Raw genomic sequence first — 11292 nt, 5'->3', positions numbered from 1 at the left:
AGCATGTGTTAAACTAACAAGGTAAGCTTTCCCCCAAAAAATCTGCACCAGATTCTACAAAAACAGTATAAATAAAGCAAGAGAGAGAGGATGGTTTTCCCAGGCCAAAATTTGGCAGGATCCCAAGCAGCTGTTTAGGAAAAAACAAACAAACAAGCCCAAAAAACCCAACAAAACAAAATGAAAAAAAACAAAACAAACAGAAGCACATAATAACTCTAATATCTAAAGAAAAATTTTGTAGAGGTATTGAAGTACCTTTTCCGTCTAAGTGTCTGGAAGCAGTGGAATATTTTTGTAAATTTTTCTTCTTTCAAATTAGTTTAAGGAAAGTAATTTGTCTTGAAAAAATCACCACAAAGAAGAGAATGCTGATGAATGAACTGATGCTGACAAATTAATTGATGTTTCCAAAGCTACTTTGAATTTGACAAAAATATTTTTGTAAACCTGAATTTCACTGCTAATGTGTTACTGTTTTAACTCTACATATGAGCAGTTTTCCCAGTCTCCCAAAACAGTTCCCCAGAAACCCTACCTGAGTGTTTGAACCCAGCTTTTCAGATTTATGCATGGAGCAATATCTTCATATTTCAACAGGGACTGAACATCAAACCGTACAATGCCTTCTGAAGCGTGCTAGAAGAAGAGTACAGAACAATTATGTTTCTGTGCACTTACAACAGCAGATGAGGACCACCTATTATGATCCTCAAAAACACAACATAAGCTGTAGTTATTTTATACTTTAGCAAGTAATACTGTGTAATTTTGAAACTGTCACAAGTGCATCTCTATTTTACAACAGCAGATAATACTGGGACTTGCAAAACTTATATAAATAAAACTCAAGCTCCAGTTGCTCATCTTTTCACTTCCTAATTTAAATACTTTGTACAGAACTAGTAAGTCATACTACAGGCAGGACTGCATTTGTTGGTGCATTTAGGATGATTTACCTTAAATATGTAATTCAATATATACAATATAGAATATTAAAACAAGTATTTTGTGGGGCTTCCAAGGACTATTATTACAGAACAGATTAACTCCGCAAAAGAGAAACAATACTGCATACACAGACTTGGTTATGGGCAAAATAATTCAAAAAGTTTATTTCTAGCAGTATCCCATGACAAAGACACTAGTATAGGAACACTATTGAAATTTATTTTACGGAAGTTACTGGTGCTCAAAAAGGAACAGCAAGACTATTTGTATTCTCTTATTTTTCAGTGTCCATTATTGATTTGGTACAATCCTTGCTGGGCTGGGGGCAGCTTCTGTGCACACCATCACCAACAGCTCTTTCTTTTTCTGTCCTACCAGTTCAAGACCTGGTACCTTACATTACCCACTCTTTCTTCCTCAGTTTATTCAGCTCTTAGAGCCTGAATACATCCAAATTCACCCACAGGAGAGCTACAATTTGCTCTGGCCTTTAGCTGAAAGAAAGGCAGGAGCCAAGACAGATTAGCATGCTGCTGCTTCATGTAGGTAGCAGCTCTCAAAGAGCTCTCTCCTGAGGGAGGCAGTGCCAAGCCGAGGTTGCATAGGACAGCAAAGAACACAGGACCAAGACAAAGTACTGTAGATATCACACTAACATTTTAAGCAACTTTTTCAATCCTTTAGTATCACAGACCATTAGAAACCATGACGCTACCCCACCCACTGTACCTTCAACTGCCCTAAATGATGACTCAAGCCAATCATCACATCTCAACAGAACACTGAATAGAAAATAAATTTGAAGGAAATTTTACTCTGAATATGGTATACAGAGTGCTGTTGTTTTAGCAATGGTAGTCTAGATATTTAAGTACAAGAACTGTAGTCCCAGCAAAGTTTATTTACATAAAATATTTGGTACTGTAAGCATATTTATATTTTCAGCCTTTTAGTATGTTTTATGTAGTGGTGTTGAGTTTAGGTCTTTTGTTTGGGTTTTGTTTTTCCTTCCTTTTTTCACTAGTGGTTTATAATGAAAAGGCATAGAAAAAAATCATAAATAATGGTAACTGGCATTTCTCTGCAACTGAACTCCAACTTAGCAACTTTTAAGAGAGAACATGAAAGTCCCATGTACAAAAATACTTTCACTGTTTCTAAATTCAGGCAAGAAGGAAGAAAAGGTGTTTTTTGTTTTTCTGAGAAACCATAGGATTTCACAGTAATTCAACATAAGCACTCTGGAAAACTTACCATGTTTAGCTGAGGAGCACCACAAAGCACACCATGGAAAGAAATTGTGTAATTAATGCTAACATCACTAAGGCTTGCCCACCACCGAGCAACGCAAAATTCAATGGTTTTTCCAGCCTGGGTAATAAAAGCACAAAGTTAGACTCCAGCTCCCGTCTTCCTCTTCTATTGACCCCAGCCTCCCGAAACTCAACCAAAAAAAAAACCAAAAAAAACCCCACACCAGAGTACAACTCAAAAAAGACCTCTTATGTCCAGTTTACTCCAATTGTACAGATTTGCAGAGTACCAACTAAGACATTATACTTGGTTCAGAAAACATAAGACAATTCCAACAAAACAGCATGACTGACAAACGCTTCAAAAACAAGGAGTGCCAGAGTACACCCTACACAGGAAGGTACCGCTTTTAAATGTTCTGTCTTCTACTCTTATCCCTCAAACTAGGCAGACAGGTTAGTTCATAGATCAGTTTCATGTGTGTCCCCAAAAAACATGCATGAAAAAAAGAAATCTCACTCACTCCCTAAGTAAGATAATACAAACCTTGAGATGTTTGAGTTAGTTTTGTTTTTGCCTGATTGGTGGGGTCTTCTGGGTTTTTCTTGTTTCAGTTTTTAAATAACATGACAAAATAATGTGTTAATGGGACCAACATAGCTTATGGTCCTCCACCTGATATTTCCACAGAGGGTAAGGGACTGAATTGCAGAGAAATTATAACTACTCTTTGGCATTAGAGCTATACAACTAAACCTAAACCCCTGAACTGCTAGTTCATTCCCTGACTGTTTTGGACTCTTTGAGCTAGCATTATCCAAGCTAAGACTCCTGTACCTAGGATGTATGAATGTGAGCCAGTCAGTTACTCCTGGCTTCAAGATGAAGATGTCCCAGACTATCGCATTAACCACTAAAGGCAAAATATGCTGAATTATCCAACAAGGCATAGCTCCTATTTGAAAGGGAAACAATCTGCTCTGCATAAAAAAGCACAAACAAATTGAAGATATTAACATGTATTATATTACTAAATAGCTCAGAAACATTAGCAAGCTGTTATTTTCAAAACTGAAAATCGGATGCATTGACTACTATAACAAACACACAAAGTCTTGGGTTTGGAGTTTTTCTTAGGAAAAAAAATCCCAGATAAGTAACGTTATACGGTACTGATACATTATTTTATTTACCCCATCCTAAAGTAACTTACTAAGACAGGAAATGCTTCAATCACTGAGCCTTTTTCTGGTAAGGATGAAAATTTGTAGAACTCATGACTTCTGTATGCTTTCTGCTTCACAAGTTGAACAGCATGAAGCACAAACTTGGCAGTCACATCAGCTGAACATGAACACACTGTCACTTCTAGATTAAAGAAAAAGAAATTTAGTCTGAAGACACAAAAACTTTAGAAGAAGAAACATTACTTTCACAAGCAATTTGTAATTTAAGAAGTCATGCAGTACCCAAAGTGGCTCCACATGTGAAAAATGCTTATACATCAGTTAATTTCAAAAGCTCTTTCAGGTTAAAAAAAACCAGCTAAATCTAGAGGATGGTTAAAGAAAAAAGTGTCTTAATTAAATGGTGAAAATTAATCAGATAGTACAGATGTATCATCTGCATAGAACAGACTGATGAATTGCAAAATAAGAGTCCTATCACTAACTTCAGTCTAAATGAAAGATTTTTGAAAGGACTATTGTTTAGTAATTTCACAAAGAAAGACAAGGAAAAAAACCCCCTTCCTTTCCTTCTTGCAAAACTGTGAGCTTTTTACCTATTGTGAAAATTACTTTTTCTTCAGTTATGACTTCTTTCAACACTACATCCATACACTTTAAAAACTAGGTAAGCCTCAGACAGTGATACTTTTCCATAAACACGGGGCATTCCTCCAGGTATAGGCAACCACTTTAGAATGTTATTGGCTAGTTTATTTAAGACTTAGAATCAAGATCTTACTATACCAAAAACCATGAAATAACTCAGAATCACTCATCTAAGAGCTTAAAAATCAAATAAATATTTACATATTCATGGACCAAAACCTTCAGTATTTATGCAGGCAGGACTCAAAATTATTTAAAACCAACTTTGTCAAGTCTGACAGATGCAATTTTTTATTTAGGTAATGTGGTCATTTTCCTTACCAGCCCATGTTGCTCCCTGGGGAACATCAATGAAGTGCCTTCGGATCTGACCAGGTTTAAAATGAACATCTGTGTATGCCAGATCATAGCTTGATGATTCATCTACTCTGTATGTCAAAAGAAAAACAGAAATAGTAGTCAAACAAGCTGTGAAGCCAATTTTTGAAGCATGTTTAAATGAAAAAATACCGTAAAACATGTTCAATGAGGATATTTAGTCTTTAACACCCATTATATTAATCCTACTAATACAGAATCTGACAGTAAAATGTATCAAAAAGATTTAAAATGTCAGCTCCACCACACTATGTAAATACCTTCCCCAAAATTACAGCGACTAAACAGAAATATCACAAAATCCGCATTTTCAGTGGATCTGCTTTTCCTGGCTGAGTGAATTGCCACTGAAGTGAGCTAAGGTATGGAAGCAGCAATATTTCCATGAACGAGTTAGAGAACAGTTACTTTCTTTCCCCCTCAGGGCAGATTGTCCACCAAATGGGTTTAATAAAATATTCTCCTTCCTTATCAACATAGCTGAAGTCTTATGTTTAACCCAATGATGGGCACAATACCAACTCTAAACTCACTGTATTGAAGTCATGATCAAAGACTATCCCAATGTACACAATGGCCAAATAATGCCCTCTGGCTCTATGTACTCTAGTTCCCCAGGCAGAAATGAAAAACCAAACTCCAGCTGACCTACACAGATGAACAGTACATTGATGGATAATTTGATCAACAAGCCAGAAGGCATCTGTATGCTGATAGAACAGGAAGCTGCTGCCACTGTGGCTAAGCCCAGCAGGACACACTGCTGTTATGACTAAACTATAAAAAATGTCACAACTGCATAAGCCTGCTGTAAGAACCTTTTCAGGTTTTTGTAGAAAATTCAGGAACTCTCAAGAGTTCTGGATTTACTCACCTTGTCGGTATTACAACAGTGATTGGAACTCTGAACAAAGGGCCTGCATTAGGCATTGCTGTATCATATCCACACACCTAACAAAATAAAATACTACAACTCAAAATCTTTGGTCAAAATCAAACTATAGAAGACAACATTCAACTTAAACCAGTTGCATTTTGAGCATTGTAGAGCATTTTGAATCTTTGTAGTTGTCACTGAGGAGAAAATGTCATTTGATCACTGTCAACCTAGAAACAGCAAAACACCAACAATCACTGAGGAAAAAAAATATATTTTTCCCATTCTGACTCATTTCACCAGAGGGAAAAATCTTAATGGTTATTTATTTGGCTTATGTTTTCTATATGCTCTTATTTTTCAAACACAGATACTCAAAGTTCTACAGGCATGTGCTACACGTGCAACATTGTATAGCCCAACTACTGCTGAACCCTGGCTTCAGTCTGTATAGACCAAAATACACTGTGGCACTACTTTCTGTCTGTAAAGCTCAAAGATTTTATTTCCTTAAATATTATTTCCATAAAAAGTTGATAGAGACTCCATAAGGACACACAAGGGCACAAAATCTTGCTCAGAACAAACACCAGTACTTCCATACCTCTGTATAATGCACTCCTCCACTCAGGCCACGTGGATCCACACGAATATTTATATGTCGACACTGGTTCATGAGTTCTAAATGACTAGGACACTGGACCCATGGTGCATTTGAAGTTAAAGCTAAATGAAGCTGGAGAGATATTCTTTCAGTGTTTTCTGTCAGGAAACAAATTAGAAAATCAATTCAGCAACACAAACATGTGCACAGAGTCCACTGTAACTCTATTTTAATTTGCTATTAAAATACACACATTGGTAAAATATAGTAAGAATCAATTCCTTAGGGCCCCTGGATCCCCGATTCTGCACAAAGGAAGTGTTCTATATTACTTCTTTTAACTTGACAAAAAAAAGAGTAGCAGCAGTAGATAGCAAAATAAAGGTGGTATCCAGCTTTGAAATTCCTCTCTCCTGAAACAGTCAAATCTGACAAAGCCAAAGGCAGGCTGGTAAGCAAGGCTTCAGTTACCCACAACATAGTCTGGAAGCAGGTATAAACTTCCTTCTATAGATAATGATTTGCCTAATGCAGAGAAATACAATAAAAAGCAATCACATTGATTCTGAATGCTATGCTAATTACCAAACTACATTATAAAACATACTAAGTAAGCGGTAAAGTCTATTAAAATTACTATAATAATCTAGTCAGATTTTGCAAACAGTCAGTCTGGCAGATTCTGCAAATTAGCTTTTCTGCCAAAAATGCTATGCATTAAGGCACAGCTTCCAGAAGAGCATCCAGAGCAGTTGAAATATTGAAATGTTTTAGTTATTAGCAGCTTCCTCCTGCCCAAAAGATTAATGACACTTTGAATTTTTTTTTCTGTTTTAGTCCTAATTAAGCTTATCTTAACAGACACATCACATCTAGATTAAGCAGAGAAAAGAACACTTTATTATAAGTACAGAAGAAGAAATAAAAGCTTGAAGTAAGCTTCAACAGAGAAACTGAGCCATCAGCCTCCCTAAACTCTTACTAAGAGTTACTCAAACTCGGTCTCGTTGAAGACATCAGACACAGCACAGAAATAACTAGGGAAAACAAGTGCCAGGGAAAACTAGGGAAACAACATCTATGCTCCAGTGCCAGTCATTCATTGCAAATGCCTGTTTTTAGATTGCTTATTTCCCGCAGAAGTCTAGGGAACAATTATTTTGTGCCACATGTTAAATATAAAATGCACTGACTGCAATGTAAGCTGACAAGCAATTAAGTTATTTGGAGTCAGTAACTGCCCCAATTCATACCCTTTCTGCCCCTAAATAAACTCATCCCTTTATCACATGCCAACCTTCTTGATGATAACTGGTTTTAGGAAAGGAATAAACTCACTAACAAGCTCTCACACAGCTCCCTTTCCAAATACAACATATTTCAGTCTCTCAGTGAGTCCCAATTTTTATTAAATAAAGCAGGGCAAAAGGGTTTGCAGAAAAAAAGGTTAAACCTTATTTTCATCTGCACAAGTTATTTTTACCCTTTTAGTAATAAAAACCACAGAAATTCCCATATTGCCCTTCTAAATCTAATCCACAGAAATTCCTGTATTGCCCTTCTAAATTCTAAATCTAGAATTCATAGTCTTTAAATAATTGAGAAACTAATTTCTGGGTAAGCGCTTTCATCTTTAGAACAATCATCAACCTTTGCCAAAAGTTATCTACAACACAAACTCTGAAGTTCTGTAATTTCATGAAACATCAGGGGTCTGTGGCTGTTCTTTCTGTTTCTCCAAAGCCTCCCGAACTTGGCTTTAAATTTCTACAGAACAAAGAAATCTCTTTTTTTCAGTGAGAGGAAGCATTGAGGCAAGTCTCCCCAAATAACATGAAAGCCCTGCATGTAAGTCTGAGGTTGAAAAGGAAAAGTTGTTTATTTTGCACATGTTCTTGACCATGAAACTTATGGTTACACTGACTCCTTTTACAGTACACATTCCTACCACTCATCATATCACGGCTTTTTGTGTCAAGTTGACGTTTGTATTTCTCCGCACCTCCACCTACTAAAGCTCTTTCCTACCTGTATTCTCAGGAAAGACAGGTTCTATGCCAACCCCATGATCAGATGGTGCCACTATCTGGGCTGGATCTCTGAGGTAGATTCCACGGTTGCTGCCGACAGTAACTGTGAAGCCGATGTTACTTGTGAATGATGAATTCTGAATGAGGTAGTCATAGGCTTTATCAACCTGTTAGAAAGTGCAAATTCTAAATTAACAAATTTCAACTGAATAGCATTTTATGCATATTCTCTTCAATATGAAATGTTTAGCAAGCACAGTAAGAAACAGTGAAGTATCTCACATGCTACCTGAGTAACATGTGATTGCACGACACTCAGTACAGAAAATGAGGCAATTTTCGCAGTCTTCAATGGCCACAGAGAGCCCAGAAAGCCAAGAACATTTGAAAAAATAAACACGGCCAAGTCTCCTCTGCTATAAATCTACAAAAAGATTCCTATTCAGAGATGACACTGAAGAAGAGGACTTCGAGGTTGAAACCTACTATTCTAATTTAGGTGACTTTTTCACAGGTGGAGCAACAATAGTTAAAACATTTAAAACTTTTATGCAATAAGAAGTTGAGCAATTCAAAAAAGACAGGCAATGGAATACCCATAGAAATCTAATATATTGATATGAAGTAAAAGAATCAGGTCAAGAAATCCAGCTCTAGGTTTAAGTACATGAGCTGTCACAATAAACTCACATAACAAATTCATCTTCTTGTTTTAAAAAGACACCTTTCTACCTCACTTGCTATTTTAGTGACTACAAAAATCTTAAATTATCTTCTACTTGACAGCAAGTTACCTTCACCAGTGAAGATTAGGGCACACTCCTTTGAGACAAGTGGACGTACAACACCTCGTCTCCAAGATCAATTCTAATCACATTTTAACACATGATTTAATCATAGGCTACTAAAGCACCAAGTATGATTGGTGCATTCTATTTTTTATTTTATATGGCTACAACCACTGCTGCCTTCTGTATCAAACACAGCATTATAGATGCGCTTAATAGGCATTACCTACTAGGTTCTAGCATCTCCAGAACTTGAATTTTGGACTAAGCATTTAATAGCTGGCATTTTGAAGCACAAGAGAAAGATCTTAGTACATCTATTAGACTAGGACAAGAGTGACTGTAGGCAAAAACCAGGCCCACCTCTGTAAGAACATAAGCTAATGCATAGGGAGACAGTGAGTATGCCTTTACCATACACAGGATCACATCAGAGATTTCCAAACTACTCTGAAGCCCACAGGAAATGATGAGCACTCAGACTGTTTAGGGCAGGCCTGCAGCAAAGTCACTACAACTGCAGCTGTACTTCTTTATGAACCAGCGTGGGTATCTGTTTTCACTGCCCAGAACTTACAGTCCCAGCTTTTGTCCGGACAGAACAAGTTCAGCTGTCTCTGACAATACTTAAAAACATTTTTGGACATTAGGACAGAATTTAGGCACCCATGTGGCGCCTAAAACCACATGTGGGTGACAAAAACCTACATGCCACTTTTATGTCCATGTATCTTTTTGATCAGCCTAAGAATGTGTCCAGTTATCACATTTATTTTACAGTAACTGCATGCTGAAACTGGAAGAACCTTTTCATTCCTCCTCCCCTCCCACTACATTCCCTTCCTCTTCCCCAGTGAGATCTGAGAATCAAGTAGCATGGAACAAACTGAGTGAGATCACCTCAAAAGCTGTTCTGGCTGTTTTGTGGGTTAGTTTTTCACCAGCAGTTATTTATATTATACTGGGTTTTTTTCTTTCAAATACCTGAATAATACCATGTCCTTGTGCAAATACTTCTATGTTTTCAGCTTTCACTGCAGTATTTTCTAATGCTCTTCTGACAGAATGAACAGTGTAATGAACATTATTAGCTTTGAGTCCTGAAATTAAAAATAAGAGTGTTACTGGATACAAGAAAATATTTGAAAGTGACAGCATGTTTTTAAGAGGAAAAAGTGTCTAACCTCTTTTAGATTATGCATCTATGTTTAACATTGTAGCACTTTACCTGACAACACTAACGCAATGCCTCCACATGCATTGGGAGAAGACATGGATGTGCCATTCATGAGCTGTGTTCCTCGCAGAGTCCAGTTTGGAACAGAAGCAATAGCACCTCCTGGGGCACTGATGCTTACTCCAAGGGCTCCATCAGTGCTAGCATTAAAAAGCAATGGTTAAAACACCGATTTTTTTTTTTTGCACAATTTAAGATAAAGTTGTCAGTACATTTAAAAAAAAAGTTCGCTTTAGAGAATACTCACTGCATTTTACTTCACTAAATCCATTAACCCATCAAACCCAAGAAAAAGTATGCCACCAACTAACAATTTAAAATGTCATGCTAATCATCAGCTGTGCCTGTTTCACAGTGAGAGGTTTCTAAATTTTCCACTCCTTCAATATTTTCCACCAGGCTTGAGTTTAGCCAGCAGAATACTTTCTGGGATTAGAATTACAAAATGCACACAAACCAACCTATTAAACACTTCAATAAATAAATTAGCATTCCATGTAGCCTATTCAATAATTATTACTTCCAAAGAAAAATAGTAAAAGGGGGAGGAAGGCTAGAAAAGATACAAAACCTGGACTTCTAATTTTGCATGCTGACAGTTCACTACCAGGTTAAGTTTTGAATTTACAAGCCTGAGACAAGAGGGCAAGGGGAGAAAACATAAAAAGTCACGTCAAGAGGTAGGTCAGGATCAGCTGAGCCTGATCCCTAAACTCCATTTCTTCTTTCACATGCATATTTAGGAACAGAACAACTCTGTACCTATGGCACAGTTAGAGTAGGATCTAGTTTTCAACTCTGTGAGCCAGATATGCTCCATCTTTCTTGCTCTGGATAGACAAAAATTACACTGCTTGAATAAGGACAGCCCTGTGCCTGAGCTATTTAGTTCTGTAGAAAGGCAGGATATTTTAGGGTACTTATATCCCACACTAACAGCTTCCTATGTCTAAAATCTGTCTGAGATCAGAATATTCCAAGTATGATACGGCAATGTGACGTCTGGACTTATTTTATGACAGCCCTATATAAACTCATAAAAAAGTTCTGCATCCCAACACCTTGGGACAAGCAGTGCACAGCACATCTGCCTGAAAGCCTCTACAGCTTACTGGGACAGACTGATCCCTACATCAAGACTGCTCTAGCAAACTTCAGGAACTCTCCAGTCATCTGCATACTGCAACCTAAACAAGGAGAATCCTCCTTTGGCCAGACTTGGCCATTCAGCTGACTGTTTTACAGGGCACAGCGACTAAGCACACAAAAAGTGCTGTGTCTGTGTGTGTGTGGGTGTGTGTGTGTGTATGTCTATCAAAATTAATTACAAATCAATTT

The 11292-nt window shown here is 37.2% G+C and overlaps 1 protein-coding gene across 1 annotated transcript in view; it reads right to left on the bottom strand.

The window, feature by feature from the left end:
- The window catches only part of TPP2 (tripeptidyl peptidase 2), a 52734-nt gene that overhangs the window by 25077 nt on the left and 16365 nt on the right, over positions 1-11292 (bottom strand). Inside the window, exons 11-19 of the mRNA XM_031058355.1 lie at positions 9946-10094; positions 9702-9817; positions 7928-8096; positions 5900-6057; positions 5293-5369; positions 4362-4468; positions 3419-3573; positions 2206-2322; positions 539-639 (exon numbers count right to left, since the gene is read on the bottom strand). Of these exons, the coding sequence (XP_030914215.1) occupies positions 539-639; positions 2206-2322; positions 3419-3573; positions 4362-4468; positions 5293-5369; positions 5900-6057; positions 7928-8096; positions 9702-9817; positions 9946-10094 (1149 nt within the window). The remainder of the gene's footprint in view (positions 1-538; positions 640-2205; positions 2323-3418; positions 3574-4361; positions 4469-5292; positions 5370-5899; positions 6058-7927; positions 8097-9701; positions 9818-9945; positions 10095-11292) is intronic.

This window comes from Geospiza fortis, unplaced genomic scaffold (genome assembly GCF_000277835.1).
Source record: "Geospiza fortis unplaced genomic scaffold, GeoFor_1.0 scaffold366, whole genome shotgun sequence".
Classification (NCBI taxonomy): domain Eukaryota; kingdom Metazoa; phylum Chordata; class Aves; order Passeriformes; family Thraupidae; genus Geospiza; species Geospiza fortis.
Note: the sequence above shows the minus strand (reverse complement) of the source record. Positions and strands in the feature narration are given on the sequence as shown.